General features: G+C 36.4%; 2 protein-coding genes across 4 annotated transcripts in view; one reads left to right on the top strand and one right to left on the bottom strand.

Moving 5' to 3' along the window:
- LOC145992609 (uncharacterized) overlaps positions 1 to 3,019 on the bottom strand; it is a 63,436-nt gene extending 60,417 nt beyond the window's left edge. The window contains exon 1 of one of the 2 annotated variants that reach the window (XM_083128965.1): positions 2,661 to 3,019. In XM_083128965.1, the coding sequence (XP_082985091.1) occupies positions 2,661 to 2,822 (162 nt within the window). In that variant the 5' untranslated portion in view covers positions 2,823 to 3,019. The remainder of the gene's footprint in view (positions 1 to 2,660) is intronic. The other variant, XM_083128966.1, reaches the window with a different exon arrangement.
- A 373-nt stretch (positions 3,020 to 3,392) lies between these two features.
- eIF3l (eukaryotic translation initiation factor 3 subunit l) overlaps positions 3,393 to 20,647 on the top strand; it is a 59,194-nt gene continuing 41,939 nt past the window's right edge. For both annotated transcript variants that reach the window (XM_083127988.1, XM_083127987.1), the window contains exons 1-3: positions 3,393 to 3,534; positions 11,882 to 12,069; positions 18,463 to 18,547. In XM_083127988.1, coding sequence (XP_082984114.1) covers positions 3,505 to 3,534; positions 11,882 to 12,069; positions 18,463 to 18,547 — 303 coding nt within the window. In that variant the 5' untranslated portion in view covers positions 3,393 to 3,504. The remainder of the gene's footprint in view (positions 3,535 to 11,881; positions 12,070 to 18,462; positions 18,548 to 20,647) is intronic.

Raw genomic sequence — 20,647 nt, 5'->3', positions numbered from 1 at the left:
AAGTTCACGTGGAGTGATCACAATTTTCAAGTGCTGACTGAAACTTTTCGAAACTTTTGTGAAAACATTTGCAATGCAGTAGTGTAACTCATTTCTTTTACAAAAATATGAATATTATGTACTGTATGTGCTATATTATATTTTTTCCTATGTTCCCAAAATATATGCAATTGTATGAATACATATTTAAAATGTATGCTAAAGATTATCCTGTAAGTTGGTGCATATTATAAAAAAAAATATTAAAAAAAAATGAAACACATATTTCACATAATTGGTGAAAATAGTGTGAAGGCAACAAATGCAAATATTGTCCCCATTCTTATAGGGATGCCTCACCATACTGTTACATAGGTGCAAATAGCCTCAGTGTTGATGCACCAATACCACTGTCTAATTATATATACAAATACCACAAATAAATTAAAAATAAATAAATATATTAAAATGCTGTATTTAAATAATGAGCAAAATCAGGTTACTTACCCATAAGATGTTCTAAGGAATATACATGCTTCATATCAACAATAATAATAAATATTAAAAAAAATGGCTTTGCTGCTTATAAGTTGCAAAAATGCATGTGCAGACGTTATTTTAATGCTAAGAGTCCCACACTTGACATGCCTAACCTAACAACATAAGCATTTATAAAACTAAAATCCAATTGCAGTCCACATAACAGTACATAGAAACAGTATCATTCTGTATCCAAGACAACAGCAAACGAAAGGCCATATTAGCAAAGAGCTAGGTGACGGAGAATGTTTTCTGTACTTTTTAGCTTGCAGAGATGTGTTATAGCAAAGTCATGGATGGTTTTATATTTAGATGGTATAATTACCACACCATAATGCCTTTGCTGATAGTAATGTTAAATCTTTTATACGTTAGGATTATTGGCTTTAATACTGTTACCGTTTCACATGTTCCTTGGATTTCTGTTTGTGAATGACTTTTTTGACTTAAATAACTAGTGCAAGTGCTTCAGGATATGACAAATTGGATGAATGCTGGTTATACAGACACTGATATGTTCATGAATATACTTTTAGTATCTGCAACTACAGGCAGAAAATTTTTTTATGGTAAATTTATATATTTCTTGACAATGATTTTCTTTTAGATGTGATCGGTTTTAGTTAGTTAGGAATACTAGATTTAATGCTGTTAGTAATGTTATGTTGTATGGTTAGGGGTTTCAGGGGCTCTGCTACCCTTTTCTACACCCTCGATTTTCCGCACTCTTCGAATGTTTTCGTTACAAAAATTAGTTCTTAATAAGAAACGATGTTTCTTAATAGTGCGGAAAGTAATTTTTTTAGATCTACGTGCTAGGAAACTTACGTTTTTCTATATTTCCATTCCTTATGTAATGTCAAAACGGTTTTGCAGCGATTTCATCATGGTGAATCTTGGATTCATGTCACAGGCTCACGTCTGAACATTTTCTTTTTCTTCTTATCTTTGACTAGTGCAATGGGATAAATTGCAATTTCAATATATTATTTATGTAATTTATTGGCGGATTGGACATTTGAACATTGCAATTGTTTTGTGCGACTTCAGACATTCGGATTGATTTGAGTGACATCAAATTAAAACAGAAGGACTAAAGATGAGATTGACAGACGTTCAATGGATGAAGGACATAGAGGACTTTGTTTGACGAGACGTACGGGACATTTTATTTGACTTACAGGGAGATGGTCTGCTGGCTGCTCCGAGGAAATGTGCACGGTGTTCCAGAAGGTATCGTAGGTATGTGTTCATGAGATTACGGTATGGCAGAGGTGATTCTGAGTTGGCTTGGTGGCGTTAACCAAAGTGTAGGTTTGATCGTTCCATGACATCAAGAACATTCTTCGAGAATATGAAGCAATATTTGTGGTGGATCGAAGGGGTAGGGTAGTATTCTGTGCAAAAGGACAACAAACACGACTTATTACATACGACTGACTTCACTTTCTGACTTTCACTTACAACTTCGACCTGCAATGCCTGTCCTTCGGGAAAAGAGGTAAGTTACCTTCTTAGCTTTACTTTTAGCCTTAAATTTTTGTTTCTTCATGTGTCAATGCGGAAAACAGTGAGAAATAGTGTTGGGGGCAGGTGACTCCAGCCAATTTCGAACATGCCTTTAAAAAGGGATTCTATAGATAAAGGCGGGCCGCGGTAGCGATAGGGGGCGGTAAGCCAATTACCCCAGGGGCGGAGCCCGGAATCGGTGGGAAATTTGGACTCAACAATTTCGAACGACAAAATCTCAACTTTAAACGGCTGTACAGTCGTAAATACTTAATTCCGCGCTCCATTTTTTTTTTATTATTCACAATTAGGATCAAATAATCTTCAGAAAGAAAGAAAAAAAATTGAAAATTCGAGGGTGTAGAATAGGGTACCCGATCCCATACTGTTACCAAAATCTCAAATTTTCGAGGATATAGGGTTAATCACCACCCCCAAGAGCAAAGCATGCCAGTTAAGTATGTGCACAAAGACATCGATATCGATCCACAATAAAAGTGTGTGTATATCACGGTTAGTTGGGAAATAAATAATCGGAACTTGTACCGCACGTATTTTTAGCTTTGTTGTGTGCGTGCGTGTGGAATCCGTGTAGTTTTTTGAAAGAATAAATTAATTCCAATATTACTTACAATAAGCGATAAACAATTTAATATTTTCTTCTTAATGTCTCTTTTTAATCCTTCTTCTTGATAGACATCGATTTTCAAGTTCGTCTTCTCCAAGCATAGTCTACATAATGCTTGGTAATCTTCCCCAATTTGTTCATATTGTAGTGATAATTTTGGTCTCATTTTTCAAACGCAGACCGTCCGTACATTCCAAACTAAGTTTTCTCGAAATTCCACAAATTCACTCAGCAAGTGTTTCTTCAACAACTACTTAAATTACAAATAACAAAAATGTAACACGAGCTTCTTTCTTCTTCTTCTGTTCACTGGTCCACGCCGGAGGCACTCCCACAACTGGAGTCGAAAAGTTTGGGCTTCGTGAAGTTTATTGTTTGGCCGGTTAGACTTGAGAATTGGAAATTTTCAGTGTCAAGAAATTCAGACATATTTCCAGGCTCGAACCTCATGGTTTTCTAATTTTTCGTTTTCTTGACTGGTTGTCCCAGTCGGGGACGTTTTTGACGGTAATTGCACTATGGATTACAACGAATTGTACACAAATGCATCACATTTTCAACAATTCTAATATTTTGGTCATGATAGTTTCAAACATGTTAATAGGATGCCATTGATGACAATGTTTACTACAATATGTTTTTCGTTAGAATGAAAAAGCGAGATTAATCCGTGGCCCATTGTTGTCTTGCATTTTGATCATGTAATGTTTGCGATATACCTACGATTTGTGTAACGAGTAACGACCCGATCGCAGTAATCTGTGGACTTGATTGTGCATACTCCAGCAGTGAAATATATTGTTTAATTATACGTGGTGCTCATTTTGTCACTTTGTTGGGGTTAAAAAATGTATGGGCCAGAAGAGGAGACTTATCAGGTTTGTATAATTGTGTACTATAAGTGTAGAAATACTTGACTAACATGTTAACACAAGTTAAGTACTGCACCATATGGGAAGCACCTGGTCTAAACACTAGGATGACCCTGTTCCTCAACATTAGTAGAAAAGTATATTTTGCTTTGGCCATAGTGGAATGAGTACATGGAACGACTTGAGATGACCGGACCCCTCTCCGATTTCTTCATATTTGGCATACTCGCTAATTGAGGCCTCCTAATCACGTATCTGAAGTTAAAATTTGTCGGAAACGGTAAATATGCGATATCGTCTAGAAATTGGGTAAGAGTCTAGTTTACGTCCTTTTCATAAGGAACACATGTCATATATCGTTGGAAAGGTTATTTTATAAGGAATTCAACAAACTAATTTCCAAGGCGAGGAAAAATTTCCTGGAGGAGAAAATTGAGAAAAACCGATGTTGTCCGGATATGCGTGACTGATCGTACTGAGGACATTCTTCGATGATGAAGCACATATTTAGGGGTGAAATGAGTGCTAATGGAACCTAACCTAACAGGCCTAACCTAACCTCGTAGGCATACCTCGTTCCCGTGAATGGTTAGTGACAGAAAGTGTAAAAAGAAAAACTTACTTACCCTAAGAGATGCCGGAGCGCCGGCTGTCTGCTAGCACGGTTTTGAACAATGCACTGAATTATCACTGGATAAACGGGCAAGAAGGACGTAAACTAGACTCTAGCCAGAAATTGCAAAATAAGCTAAAATAAGGCGGTTAGTTTTCGGAATGGAAACCGTCGATTTTCACCAACTTTTTTGTTTCACAAGCAAATATATATATTCCTGATACTACCACGACACCAAATTTTAACTATGTTTGCCTAACCTAACCACGCGCCAATGGTTCGTGGGGCTAGCACCAATAGTTTGTGAGGCTAGGATCGATGGTTCACAATTTCTAGACGTTTCCGACAAATTGTAACTCCAGGTTCGTGATTAGGAGGCCTCAGTTAGTGACTATGTCAAATATGAAGAAAATCGGAGAGGGGTCCGGTCATCTCGAGTCATACCGAATACATATTGAGGGAAAGATTACATTGTAAGTTTCGTAAAAGGATTATTTTAGTGCCTTACCTAATCTTGTGCAACAATGTGAAATTATTGGCTTATTTTAAAAAAAAATGGTACTATTATAGTATAAGGGAAACACCTATAAATCATATATTTCTCACTTTTTTACATTGCTAACGTACTATTTTGGGTAACAGTAGTATAAGTCGGAGACGGATTTCTTAAAATTTACAGGAGAAAAGACGAGAAAGTACTTACGGAATTGCGTTCTTGAGGACTTTCTGAAGCCGGGGAAATTGTTCTTTAGAATCGTGCAACATATTTTGCCTGTAAATAAGGTGTTTTTCGTCAATCATGCATCTATGTTGTACGATAGCTCGTGCCGCCATTACCGTCGACTACGTGAATCAAATGTTCCGTGCGTTCGGTTATGTAACCCCCTCACAGTGTAGCAACCACGCGGAAGTTTGACAAGATGACGTGTGAGCAGTTTTTTTTTCCAATGTAAGGTAATACTCTAGTTTACGTCCTTTTCATAAGGAATACGTGTCATATATCGTTGGAAAGCTTATTTTATAAGGAATTCAACAACGTAAATCTCAAAGCAAGCAAAAATTTCCTGAAGGAGTAAATCGAGAAAAACCTATGTTTTCCGGATATGCGCAATTGAACGTACTGAGGAATTTTTTAGATGATGAAGCACATATTTAGGGGTGAAATGAGTGCTAATGGAACCTAACCTAACAGGCCTAACCTAACCTCGTAGGCATACCTCGACCCCGTAAATGGATAGTGGGGCTATCGTGAACAGAAAGTGTAAAAAGAAAATGGTACTTACCCGAAAAGATGCCGGGTGCCGCACCGCGAACACAAAGAAGCAATCACCATGCATATAAGGACGTAAAGTAGAGTCTAGCCTCAATTTTTGCTTAAAAACCTTTTGTGAATAGTTTGTGCGGCATTTATCGGTTCATAAGTTTTGAAACACTGCACATCTGCTGACGATACTGCATATCAGCTGATGATAGACAACGTGAGTCAAAATTTGCCCGCCGAATTAGCAACGATCAATAAATGATTATAATGTTAAAAAATAACGCTTTTTTCATGGAAAAAAAGTGATTTCCAGCTTGAAAAATCTTCCGCTATGCATATGAGGTAAGTAGCAATGATTTTTATTTGAAAACAAACTAGTTTAATGTGTCTCCGGCTTATACTACTGTTACCCTATTTTGGAATGCGGAACATTTCCTAAGGTGAAATAATTAATTTCTAACTAAGAAAATGTTTATTTCTTACATTTCCGAGTACTTACTGTTACTTGTTATTTTTGTCGATTTATGCAGTGTTGCAACCTCGTTCAACGGAAAATACCTACTTTCGTGCCCGGATTTAAAGTTATGCTAATACGTCGCAAACCATTGATGTTAGCTTCACAAACCATTGACGTTAGCCCCACAAACCATTGATGTTAGCCCCAAAAACCATTTTCCGTAAGGTTAGGTTAAGTTAGGTTAGGCAAACATAGTAAAAAAAAAAAAAAAACTCGAAAAGTCATGTTCTAGTGAAAACACGGCGAGGCTGAAACACTGACTATGGGGTTGCATCATCTTAACACACGGAACATGGCGGCAGCAGAAACAGAGTGTCGGACAGAGATTTTCGCATAAAACGACATGTTTTCACATTAAAATGGATCAAAATGACATTCACGAACTTCCACAACGCTACAGAAAATGATTTCCGTAAGTACTTTCTCCTGTAAATTTGAAGAAATCCGTTTCCCTTATACTATAATGTTACCAAAAAAATGAGCAATGGCTGTCCATGGGGATGGTGAGAGGAGAATAGTTTTTAAAAAGATAAATCCCAATACATGTGAATCACAATTAGATTTGCTTCATATTCATGGATTTTCTTTCATTTTTTTTACTGATAGATGCATGGTCCAATATGACAAATATGCAATATTAGACTTGCCCAACAAATGTGTTGGATTTTGGAAATTGGGTGGACGAATGAATGAATCATGATTTATAGCCGGGTTGGCCTAGGATCCGGTGTGGAGATCATCGATATGGCAATGACCCTCTGTTGCCATCTTTGAACTTGTGGTCAAACAACCAATTAGGCCTATTCCTTGGGCAAGAAGTGGCAACATAAAAGCCCTCAGGTAACTGTTTGATATGGGGAAAACGCTTTTCTTCAATTTTACAGAACAAACTATTTACGGAAATTAGTTTCTGTTTTATTTTCAAAGTCTGTGCAGGTATTTTCTTTCATCGTTGAATCTATTGGACCGGGAATTCATATATTTTTGAAGAGAAATGTATCTCCGACGCACAATTGCCGTTGCTTTTACTTGCTTCTGTTGCGTACGTTTGATGACGTAACCCCCCATGTTTCCAACCACGCCGTTGTGTTGCAAGATGATGAAAAACCAATACGACCCCAAATTTTAACTGTTTGCCTAACCTAACCTTGAGTGAATGGTTTGTGGGTCATTTTTTAGTTAAGACCCCAAATTTTAACTTTTGCCTAACCTAACCTAACCTTACCATGAATGGTTTCTGGGGCTATCCGTAAATGGTTTCTGGGGCATTTTTCGGTTAAGAAGGTTGGAAATACTGCACACCCACTGATGATCCACGATGCGCCAAGCTGTGCCTGCCTTATTGTGTCTTACAAAAGCTAAAAAAGGAAGAACAATAAATACTCATAATGTGAAAAATCCCACCTTAAAGAATCTTTGGCAATGCATAATAGGTAATTACCAATGTCAAACAAGACGAAATGAACGAGTGAACTGTTCTGCATTGTGAATGGACACCGGTTCCTATGAGGGCAGAGGAATAGGTGTTCTTGGAGAGGAGAAGGACAATCCTAACAGAAAGTAACAACTGTGTTACCACTCTTACCTGCTCAGAAAGTAGAGAAAGCTTTAGGGAAAGTAATATGTTGTGATGAGAAAGACACTATACTTTGGATAACTGTTTGATAGGGAATCCCAGTACACTGCATAATTAATATATGTTCAACATAATATTAAAAAATCAATAAGGTAATATTGGTCATGATAAAAATAAAATATCACAGGTTTCAGTATTCAATGTATCAACCATTGTTTCCTCTGGCACACAGTTATATTTTTGACAAGTGGCCCTAAAACACTCACAAATTACCACTAAGATGAGTACACATAATAGGGTCAAGTGCCCATATTTCGGATAGGTTCCTAATTTCGGGTACCAAGAAATTTCCACCTTAGAACGGCAGCGCCGAAGTGCAGATAGTGCCAACTAACATGCTACTTCGTCCCCCCCAGTTTCATTCTTGTGCGTGACCTTGAGAAATGTTTCTTTAGAGAGTGGCTGATATTTCTGACTTTTCCAGAGTTTTGATGTAATATTTCACCATCCAAACTTAAGGCCTACAACTAGAAGATTAGTATTTACTCACTTCTGTCTAAATTTTATATAATCTTGAGAGATTCAGCAAACATTATTACGTAGTTTCAGTCACATTATTTCAGAGGGGGAACACACAGAATTGCCATATTGAATATGCGACTGGGTTTCCTAATTTCGACTATCCGAAATTGTGCACCCTTTCCAAATAGTCATTAGTAACCCTATCCGAAATTAGGAAATACCCTATCCGACATTAGGCAACCTTTTTGTCAGACTAAAAATATGCATACAATTCTTTGTTTCATAATATATACCAAGTATTTCTTATAAATGTTAATATTTAATATAACTTTCAGAAACATTAATAAATATATGTTCAATGTTTATCAACACATTTATGGCTCATTTTGTTTACATTTAGGTACTGAAAATCTAATTTGAAATTAAGTATCCGAAGTGGGGGCACTTGACACTATTGTTAGTAGTGATGTGATGAAGCTGAAAATTTACCGATGCCGATACACTGACCGATAATTTTTGGAACTGATCCCGGTGTTGAACTGATTCCAATACATAAGATTATTCAACAGAAATGGAACGTTATTTTCAGCATGAAAATAAATTTGCTATGTACATTTTTATTGTTTATTATATACGTATATATACAGGGTGTCACATCTAACATTGCTACCTGAAATATTTTGTGAACAACAACAAATATTGAAAAACTGCTTTTGCAGATGTATAGGTATGAGAGGGGCTCATGAAATTAGTGGACACAATACGTTCAACTACGTAAGGAAGTACGATTTTCAACACAAAGTTAGTTTTCTTTTAATGTAAACCCCATTTTATTTTCAGCTCATTTGAAAGTACGGAAAAAATCATTAAGAATGGCGTTCGTTACATTGTAATACGTCAAGTAGTTCTCAGTAGAATATAATATATCAGCAGCACTATATAAGAACCACAAAAACTTTGCAAATTTGTGCAACCATCATAGAGATTTTGATGGCATTGTGACATTTTTATGCAACAGCACATGGTAAGGGAGTGTGTGATGGTGTTGGAGGTACAGTATAGAGGCTGACAACCAAAGCTAGTCTTCAGAAACCTCTTTCAAACCAAATCATGACACCACTCCAGCTATTTGAGTGGGGAAAGGAGAGCATTCCATCAATAACTTACTTTCATGTGACAAATGACGAATATTTGGACTCGGAGGTTTCATGCATTCATACCAGTAAGCATAGAAAAAGTGGAGACTAAAGTGTTTTCTGCATCTTTGGTACATTGAGTTAAAGTTAATGCATATGTTGAAAATGTACCCTTTGAACACATCACAGGTTTTGTAGTGTGTGCGTATGATGCCAATTGGTGGGTGGGGTGTGTACTTTCTAAATCTGATGTAGAACATGAAGTGCAGGTGTCTTTCTTGCATCCTTGTGGTCCAGCAGAGTCATTTAGTTATCCAAGGTGACCAGATGTTCTTAAAATCCCAAGACACGCAGTCCTTTGCAAAGTGGACTCTGTAACAGCCAGTGGTAGAACTTACCAGCTGAAGCAAGAGGAGATCAGGGGTGCCCACGGGGGGGGGGGGGGTTTCATGACGTGCCTGCATCATGTGATTTTTTTGGGGGAGGGGGACAACATGTTATACCAATTCTATATATTTTCACACAAAAATGGGGGATCGTATCGTTTGATTGACTTGTTATTGCTTTTTAGTTTTGGTTATTATGTATAGTTTTTCTACCTATCTGTGGGTGATCGCGCGATAGGGTTGAAATGAAACACCACCCCTTATGCCTTTATTATCTGTTTGGATGGAGGGTGGGCGTAAAGTATCTAAAGTAAACATATATTGCTTAAATAGCTATGTCTGTATTATACAGTGACGCAACCACGGGGGGGGGGGGGGGGGCAGGGGGTCATTGCTCCCCTCCAACCTTCCACGGAAGTCAATTCTAGGGTAGCAAGGGGGGACAAACATTGATGACGAAGGGCACCTGCAGGGGGACACAGAGGAGCAATTACCCCCTTCAATTAAAAAAAATAAAAATACATTTTGTAAAATTTTCTTGCTTGCTTCGCTTGCATTATCTGCTTTTCTTGTTTTCGTCAAGTTCAGAGCTGTAGCTAGGGGCGGCGGGAGTCAGCCATGGGTGCCAAATGATCTATAAAAAAAAGTTGTAAAAGAGAGAATGCCATGGTATCCAGTGAAATTATTTGCACCCTATTAAATCAATATTGTTTTCAATTGCAAAAATTGGATCTAAAAATTTTCTTTCTCGCTTCGATCGCATTCTGCTCGTTTTCTGTAATATAATGTATTTAAAGAATATGTGTTGTATATTTGTATTGAATAAGCTTTGAATACGTACAGAACTTAGTGTTAGCTTGTTGCAAATGTATTTTCTATTTTATTTCGCTCCATGATGCATATCTGTAAAACATATGTTGTACATGAAAGTTACACATGTATCTTCAGAATGCATTTATCATTCATTTTCTGGGCCTCCCCTATGGCGCAGTGGTAGCGTCATTGCCTTGTAATCAAGGGGTCCCGGGTTCGATACCCAGTGGAGGCACAAGTGGTTCAGATCCCACTTTAAACTGTAGGTCCAGTCCCGATTAGCATTACTGTGCATAAAGTGGACTTTAAACACCAACTCAAATCATTCATTTTCTGCCATTCAAAAATACAATTAGCTAATGTGAAATTGACTGTTGAAAAAATATTTCAAATCATTTGTTCCAAAGAAATGCTTTAGCACAGACTTCTACCCCTCTTTTTATGTAATTTATGAGGATAATAATGTCTACTACTATAATAATAATAATAATAATAAAGCCATTATTATTATTGGTACATTTATCCTGGTACTTCCCCCCCTCCCTGCCCAGACAAAAATTTGTGGTTGCACCTCTGGTATTATATTTTTCCCCAAATTTTGTCTGACAAAAATAATTTGAGTAATTAATTCAGCATAAACGGAGGGGGGGGGATGTTCTACCTTTTTGGGGGAATGCACAAGCATCATACATTTTATCAAAGAAAGACTTTCTGTATCACTAAGCAGTTTCTTGGTATGTATGCTTCTGTATTTATAATATGGTTGTGTATGTAAAATATGTTAAATGAAATCATTGCATGGTCTTGAAAAAGGAATTCACTTTTCATATGATACCAAAGAGATACCACCTTGAAATTTTGACTGAATTTTGTGTACCAGTATGTGTAAATTTTTTTTTTTTGGAAATTGTAAAATAAAATTTGGAAAAACTTTAAAAAATTGTTTTTCGCAAAGAACAAAGCATGTTGTATATCAAATGAAAGCCCTCTTCATAAGCTTTAAAATGAGACCATGCCCAGCCATGTAGTTGAAACAGGTCTCTTGCAAATTGTATTTAAAGTTTCAGCAGTGAGCGGTTTTTGGGCAATTTTGTCAATTTTCAAAATTTAATCAGTCAAGAACCGGCAACGTGAAAGATAAAGAAATATATATTTTCTATATTTCAGATAAGAAACGTGTATACCAAAAATTAGTCAAATCCATGACATCAAATCCCCCCCCTCCCCCCCAAAAAAATAATAATTTCTTGGTTGATTTGACATGGAATTGCCAACAAGTGAGAAGTGAAGAAAGTATATGTAGATTTTATTTATTTTTCTCCAGGATAGAGTGTAAGTTATAGGCATTTCAGCTTGTTTTTCAACAATAACTTAGCAATGATACCTTCCATGACTGTAAGTGAACCATTTTTTACAGGACTGCAATAGACTAAGTACAGAAGTTGACTTGACTTTGTGAACCATTTTTAAGATATTAGTAAGGTACTCTACTATTTTTTATTCTTATATTTTTTTATGTATCTTTCTAGGCATCATATGATTATGCCTATGCGACCAACGCTGAGTACGAACCACACACTGGGGATCCCCACTTGGACTTGGAGTATGAAAGGCAGTATTACAACACACCTGAAGAAGTGAAGAAGTTCCTTTCATATTTTAAAAATGTAGTCAACGAGGGCATGATCTATGAAATCCAAAATTTGTATGAAAACATGTGAGTATTTCCTTGTTGTAGCTGTGAGAATGTTTATGTGAAACACAAAATGCAGTGTATCCGAAAAGTACGCATCCGAGACTTTGAACAAATGCAACTTTTGTACCTACGTACAATAAGCAAGGGAGACATGAACCTTGTACTCAGTATTAACTTAGTCTATGTGGATATATTTTAAAGATTAAACAAGGAAATGATTCTCTACATATGATCGTTCAGTATAAGAAGTTACTAGTGTGTAAAAAAGTTTTCGTACGAATTAAATAGAAACATGGATAAAAACAGCTATGTAATTGCTTGCAATAATTTTGTGTGTATTTATCAAATTGAAAATAAAGCAGTGTTTTTTTTTTTGCATTTTACGCTTTACAGGCGGTGTATGAAGTTAATTATAACACATTTATAAAAATCTGTGCTTTTCGAAATTACGAGGTGTACATTGCTTGTGTCAGAGGGCAGTACCAGGTGTGCTCAACATCTGGCGATGTTATTCAATTAATGCCCAGATGATGGAAAGAGTTGAAATTTATCGTACACAAAGACTAACCTACCTAACTTTTGTAGCCAAGTCTAACCTTTTTCAAGTTCAAGCTACGACTTCTTTTCTGACCGAAATTTGACTGAATATAGTGCCATCACTTTGTCTGTTGATGCTCATGTGAATGTTCTTGGGAAGAGGAACTGCAGACAGAAGTGTTTTAATTTCCTTAAATTGTATTATTTCGTGTGATTATAAGTATTTCCCTAATTTTTACAAGTTATTATACATTTTACTAAAAAGTTTTGAACCCAAGAGGAACAAAGCATTTGAATGATGCAGTATAGCAGGAAGGACTGGGGAGGAGGAGGGAGTGAGAGATTTCCAGGGAAAGGCAGAATCATTTTATTTATATATATATTATATATATTCATGTGTACATTCTCATAGTGCAAAATCCAAGAATTGTTCTTCCACAAATCTGGCCTTTTCCGGCGAACATTCTCTCTCAAACACCTCATAATGCCTAGATGATATTCTTTGTTGACTGTTTGCCCGTCCGGAAGGAATTCCGAGTGGATAACACCATGATATACAAAGAAAGCAGTCAACAAGACTTTGATTTTCGAGTGACTTTGACGTGATTTATTCGGTTTCTGCTCGTTATCGAAGTGCTATTCCGAAGCTTGTTGGCTGTTTGCATGTCAATCTCGTAAACCCATGTCTCGTCACCCGTCATGATGTAGGGTTCGAATTTGCTCATTCAAGCATGTTTTCAGCAACCTGTTTGCAGTGTTCTTTTTAAGGAAAATTGAGCTCCTTCGGATCAAGCTGTGCTGCAAAGCATCTCATGCCCAAAACATGAACAAACATGCGAACAGATTCGTGAGACATGTCCAGATCCTGAGCCATCTCCATTAAGATTGGATGCTGATTTTCCATCACTATTTCCTTCACTTTGTCAATGTTTTCGTCAGTCGAAGACGTTGAAGGTCGACCAGAACAAGGCAAGTCCTCAATAATTTCTTGTCCTTCTTTGAATGCTTTGTACCACTCGTATGCTTGTGTTTTCGATAAAGCTGACTCACTGTAGACCTCCAACATTTTCAATGATTCAGCACAAGAAATTTCGTTGGCAACACAAAATTTGAGTCTAACTCTTTGTTCGAAAATTATAACCATATTAAAAATCTCAGAGCACACTTGGGGTCGACTAACTTAACCAACAGCTGTAAACAAGCTGGTCAACAGATTTGCCAAAACTCTACGTGGCAATTAGGTACATTGCTACCAACTTACAGCAAAATAATTTTTTTCATACCTGTTACATGGGCTTCATAAATGAACAATTCCTGGTATTTACTTGACAGAATGTGAATTCCATATTCAGGACAAAAAATCGTTGAATTACCATTTTCTTGTCAGGGAATAGCTATCCGCTGGCCTGGGGAGGTGTATAGTGGAACCACAAGCAAAAAAAAAACCTGCGCAGAAGCACATCGTGCCGGCGGGTGCGGGAAAGGGCAGGGGAAAGCAACATTCGCGCTGGCTCACGTCAGCATTGCTAGGCCTATTGATTTCTCGGGAGAATTCCTTAATAAGCTATTGCTATGGAACCTCCAACGGCCAGCTTAAAAACACGTTTCCTGGTCATCTTACTTGAATATGGAGGGGAGATGTGGAGTGGAACTCCACTCAGCCGTGAAAAGTGCTGTTTGAACTGTGAAATTATGTCAAACGCTACTCAATTGTGCTAGGACATTATTTTATTACTTTTACTACATTACTATTTTTAGATGGCTGTATTTTATCCCACCCTAAACTCTATTTCTATTTTACTTATTTTACGTCGCTTTTGTGCCTCTATGGGTAAGTACGACAATATTAATGAATGAAAAACTGATGAAATGGATGATGTGACACAAACACAGTGAAACATCCTTGCCTTACGAGGTAGAAACACTGACTTCGTAGCGTGGGCAAATTATGTTATACATGTATGTGTTTGTGTGTGTGTGTATTTTTAGCAGATGGGGAGGATGGCTGGCACCCTAGCATAAGCGTTGCTATCTTGAATTATTGAGGAAGACATGCTGTCTAATTCACCAAATATATTTCACATACGTAATGCATTTTCTCATTATGGTGCAGGACGCGTGCCCACCCCCTATCGATAACTGTACACCGAACACCAGCAGAAGGCAAATTGATTTGTTATTGTTAGCATTCGACTTGAAAGATTGTGGAAAATCGCTGACAACGAAATCTGTGAACACAACTTTCTACTATTTCCTGTCTTAAAAATTCCTCGCGATAATAGAGGCAATTATTTTCCTGTAGTTTACGGTTATTACAAGCATAAGAAAACAGTTTTTTCTTTGTGACGTTTCAGGAGAACACTCGCTCCTTTCATCAGACATTTATTTTCATTTTGACTAAAGATACAGTTATAACAATGGTTAGTAATTTTTAAACAAAAAGAATCTGTTATATAATGGATGTTGTCAATGTTACATTGTTGTAATATAGCAACTTAACTGTGAAAAAAGCAGTCTATTTTATTTTTATTTTAGATTTTTTTTTTTTTTTTTTTTAATTATGAATCCCAAATATCATCAGGTAATTCAAATTCATCATTGTTTTCACAAAGTCTCTTGATGTTTTCTGTTACATTAAATTTTAAAGATGGTGGCTTACTCCATTTGTGAAAAAGAAAACTCCACACTGGATCTATGTTACCATTTTCATTATTTAATTTATTCCAGTGTTCTTCTGCAATGAACGAGGCTTCCCAGACATTCAACTCTGTGTTTCCCGTTAATCTTTTTAAAACCCTTCTCTTTTTAATCAAATGCTTCTCTTCGATGATATGAGTTGACAAACCTGTTCTTGGGTTTAGATTTATAATGTCCAAATCATGTTCGTGCCATCTTATTGCCATTTTCCTTGCTGTTTGTCCCACATAATCAAGAAGAAAGGCTCTTTAATATAGCAAAAGAAAATGGCTTTCACACTAACAGAATAAACCAAATCAAAAAACAAGTTGCAAGAAAACTAAAGGAAAAGAGAAATACAGACAAAGATGAAAAATCTGTTGAAAAGAAATTTGTGTGCATTCCATTCCACAAGGGATTCTCACATAAAATTGCAAAAATTTTTAGAAGTTTTAATTTCAAAATAGTTTTTAAATCACCAAGAAGTTTGGAATGTACATTTAATGAATTCAAAATGAGAAACTCGCTACCAGATGTGGAAACCACAGGAATGTATAATATAAGTTGTTCATGTTCAAAAGATTATGTGGGACAAACAGCAAGGAAAATGGCAATAAGATGGCACGAACATGATTTGGACATTATAAATCTAAACCCAAGAACAGGTTTGTCAACTCATATCATCGAAGAGAAGCATTTGATTAAAAAGAGAAGGGTTTTAAAAAGATTAACGGGAAACACAGAGTTGAATGTCTGGGAAGCCTCGTTCATTGCAGAAGAACACTGGAATAAATTAAATAATGAAAATGGTAACATAGATCCAGTGTGGAGTTTTCTTTTTCACAAATGGAGTAAGCCACCATCTTTAAAATTTAATGTAACAGAAAACATCAAGAGACTTTGTGAAAACAATGATGAATTTGAATTACCTGATGATATTTGGGATTCATAATTAAAAAAAAAAAAAAAAAATCTAAAATAAAAATAAAATAGACTGCTTTTTTCACAGTTAAGTTGCTATATTACAACAATGTAACATTGACAACATCCATTATATAACAGATTCTTTTTGTTTAAAAATTACTAACCATTGTTATAACTGTATCTTTAGTCAAAATGAAAATAAATGTCTGATGAAAGGAGCGTGTGTTCTCCTGAAACGTCACAAAGAAAAAACTGTTTTCTTATGCTTGTAATAACCGTAAACTACAGGAAAATAATTCTATCATGCAAGCAATGCGTACATACAAGAAAAACGATAATAGAGGCATCGCAAACCCCTTGTGTCGTTGCTGAGAAAGGGTAAATTTGAGGGTGTTTTCCACGCACCCTCTAACCAGAAAATGCAGAAGAGATGAAAGATGTTGGTCGGTTCCCTCGGGCGGTTTACTTTTTTTGTTTGAAACATGTCCACTCCTGAAATGGAGATCTTCGGTATATTTTCGCCAAACACAAGGTGCTGGGTTTAGCACCATTGTTACAAAAGTATCTGAGACATTTACACCATAAACAATGAGCACCCCCCCCCCCTCCCAGTGAGCACGACTATGCTGCCCCTCCGCCCCCAAGAACGTCGTTCATCCGCTACTATATGATCATTGGATTTTGTAGCAGATCTTCTGGTTTCCCAAGGAACAATCTCCCAAATTTTTCAAATCTGACCTGGCAACACTGCCCCGAACACCGAACGGCGGGGAAGTTCCGCGAACGCTTTTTCCTTGTGGTCAAGCTATAGGTGGTCATACTGCCTCCCTTCTAGTGTTGTCAGATCAGTGAAGTTTTTAACCATGGCGTAAGATTAACATTATGTCAATATTCCATTTTGAAACCTTCACGTAAGACAAATTTTATGTTGTATTCAGTGCTCCAACAATTTATAAACAAGTGTATTAAACTGCTATGAGGCCAAAACCATGCAAGCAATTTTAAGCATGTTTTTATTTTTGAAAATTGATTTACGGTAAATAAAGGAAATCATCAAAATTGATTTTTGAAATAAAAAACATGATTTCTGTCCACCTGGTTAAAGGTACTATAAAGCATGGTATTTAATTATTAGAGGCACATATTTTTGGTAAATATAAGAGCAAAATTTTGTTACAAAAACAAGTCAATTTCAGGTTCAAAAGCTGTAAATAAAGTAAAATTTCAGTGTTATGGCGGTGAAAAATGGATCAAAAGTTGTATATAAAAATACATTTTTGTTTTAAAATTGTGACTATAATCCTAAATTTGATTTAAAAACTGCACTTATTACACAAATAAACATATCCCTTCTAATAGCACATTTATGTAGTTACCAGAGTATTAAGTTTATCCCTGTGTATAGGAATCCACTTTGGCTTCTCAGATATTTACAGCAGATAATTTTTCTGTGAATTGCATAACTCACTGGATAATTCAAAGCTCAGAAAGTGTTGTATTAGTAAATGTATGTATCTATTTTTATATAAAAATGGATGTGTGTGTATATGTGAGTTTGTTCCGGCATAACCCTCGAACGCCTGGAGCGATTTCAACCAAACTTGGTACACATATCACTTGCAATCTGGAGAGAAATACTGTGGGGGTAAGACACCCCTGGGGCTGGGAAGGGGACATAAAATAGTATTCTGTTGCTTTGCATTTTTCATGTCAGATCCTGCAAGTTATTCTTCCTGCTACACAGCATGGTGAATTACATTGCCTACACAGAAGGTGCGAAATTGCTATGTAAATGCTGTTAAACTCCAAAATTCATCACCTATCGGCATGGGGGGCTGACAGGGGGTGAAAAATGATCTACATTAGTGTCGAATCCATAGTTTTCGGAGTGGCTAAGCTAATTGGTGACATTCATGATGAAATAAAATAGTTAGAATTCATTATTTTCCTGTCTAATAGAAGATTGGGATAAATAAATACCTGTGCAATCAGCTAGTAAACTCTAAATTTTGTGTATTAGAGTCTTATTTCGCATCATTTTGTGACAAAACTGCAAGAAAATGCACTTCACACCTTTCAGAAACATGAGAAATGGAACATTACAGCATGTTATTTCACATTTCATGTTTTTGTCAAAAACGAAGTATGCATGCCTCTATTAATTATCAATTTTAAAAATTAGTTATTAATATGGTAACATGGACAATTACAAGGAACCTTATTTATTTTGATTCCATGTTCGAAAACCATGTTATTCAAAATTGTTTACCTTTGTAGGTGGCCAAAACTGACCGAGCAGTACTATGAGAAGAGGCCATGGCCAGATGAAGCAGAAATTGCCTATGTAGTGGATAATGATTCGGTAAGTATTGAAGTTGATAATGTTAACTTGGTGTCTACCAGTCAAGAATGTCAAGAAATCAACAGGCATGTCTAGCAAAAGTCAAGAAATTATGCTTGTGGTCATATATTTTTTTTACAGTATAGTGAGTGTATATTGTTACATGCCTGTACTGTGATTTGAATTTGATAAAATTGAATATTTGGAAATCTAAAATTGTTTTGAATTGTGGTTACAATTTGTTCACTTTGTTTCTTAAGAGATACGTTCTTGTATGCGTGAAGCTTTGTAAAAATATTAAAAAAAGTTACTTGGCCATTCCCCATCCAGGATGAAGTCTGAAGCATTAATTTTTACATGCATTATAATAATTAAAGTAAGTCTAAATCTCTTGTTAAAGTACAGCTTCAGTTTTCATCTTAACTGGACATATGGTAGGGTTTTTTATTGAATGAAAATATATATTTTCTTAATTTTGCAACTATATGCAAGTAGGTATCAATGTTAAGAGAAAGGAAAGAATGTTGGATTTTTTATTTTGGTAAGACACCCTGGATAAGACACATAGAAGGTTAAATCATTTATGCACTTGTCAGTGTTTGAGGTGAATCAGCGGAAAGTATTAATAGAAAAATCTATGAAGAAAAGTAAGTTGGAGTTACATCAGGTTTACCACTGTTCAGGAAATTCTGCAAGAGTCTGGAAAATCTAGCATGTCTGAAAGTGCCATGGACAAGGAAAGAAATATAGGGTGTTTGGAAAGGAACTAATAAAAATGAAAACATCACAGTTCTGAATACTACATTTATGAGCTCAAAATTTACATAAATGGAAAGAAAGTTTATGCTACCTTATTTTGTGCATGATCCCTGTTTCCAGTCACTATCAACTGGGGGATTTATTTTCTCTCAATACTGATTAGATCTTGAAATCACTGGTCGCAATATATGAGTTGTACCTCGGTACATATGAAAATGACATACCACCAAAGTGATCAACTACAATTCAGCCAATCATGAAACATAATCCACCTTCATCTTCCCCACGCACTGACACTCTCTCAGTGACTCACTCAACCTTACCCAGTGAAAATAGACACACACCATGCAGTCACCCTTTCTTCCAGTGCATGCATTACACTTTTAGAGTTTCTTTTTCTGATATTGTAAACTTTGTGGCATTAATTGCAGCAGTTTCAGAGATTTGATGTTTTCTTTTAAACAAGTCCTTTCCCAGACATCCTGTATTTCTGTAACTGTGAACCCCTTCCCCTTTTACATGTAACAACTAATTTGCTATAATATGTGTCTACGAGGTGTGACACAAAAAAAACTGGATTGATTGCATAAGTGAAAAACAAAAAGGAGTTGGCAACAACAGTTTTGGTGACGTCATGCGACACCCCTAGTCTATCTGTGCTGCAAGTTTGGACTCACCCGGTCTCGCCAGTTGAGAGTATTACATCATTGAGTGAACACCTGCAACCATGTTCTGCCGAAAAAATGTCTAGTGTGAAAAGTGAACAAAGAATCAACATCAAATTCCCTGTGAAACTTACTTTCAGGGTCATAGGTAAAAATCCATGTCTCATTGCAAGTAACAACAGATTCCTACAAACTTGGCTCATTTCTAAGGCGTTGTAACATGTCCTCACTCAAGTCTTTACGACAGTTTTTGGTCATCTGACAGAACTTTTGGTACAACCTTCGCACAAATCTTTCGCATGTTCAATTCCTCTGTTAAAATGCATCGAACAGCTTCCATATCCAAGTTAACCATCTCAGCCACTGCACGAACACTCAGTCTTTGGTCACCTTGTATCACTTCAAGAACTCTTGCAATGTTTTGTTCCGTTAACACAGTTTGTGGGCACCCTGTACATTCATTGTCATCAACACTGTCTGTTCCCTCTGAAAACCATTCATACCATTCAAACACGCGTGTCCTAGACAAAGTATCATCCCCATAAGCCTCACTTAACATTTGGAATGTTTCTGTTGCCGATTTCTTAAGTTTCACAAGGAATTTGATGTTGATTCTTTGTTCACTTTTCACACAACATTTTTTCGGCAGAACACGGTTGCAAGTGTTCACTCAACGACGTAATACTCCCAACTGGCG

The sequence above is a fragment of the Lepisma saccharinum genome, chromosome 9 (assembly GCF_977018435.1).
Source record: "Lepisma saccharinum chromosome 9, izLepSacc3.1, whole genome shotgun sequence".
Taxonomy (NCBI): Eukaryota; Metazoa; Arthropoda; class Insecta; order Zygentoma; family Lepismatidae; genus Lepisma; species Lepisma saccharinum.
The sequence above is the reverse complement of the archived record's forward strand: the minus strand, read 5'-3'. Positions and strand labels throughout refer to the sequence as shown.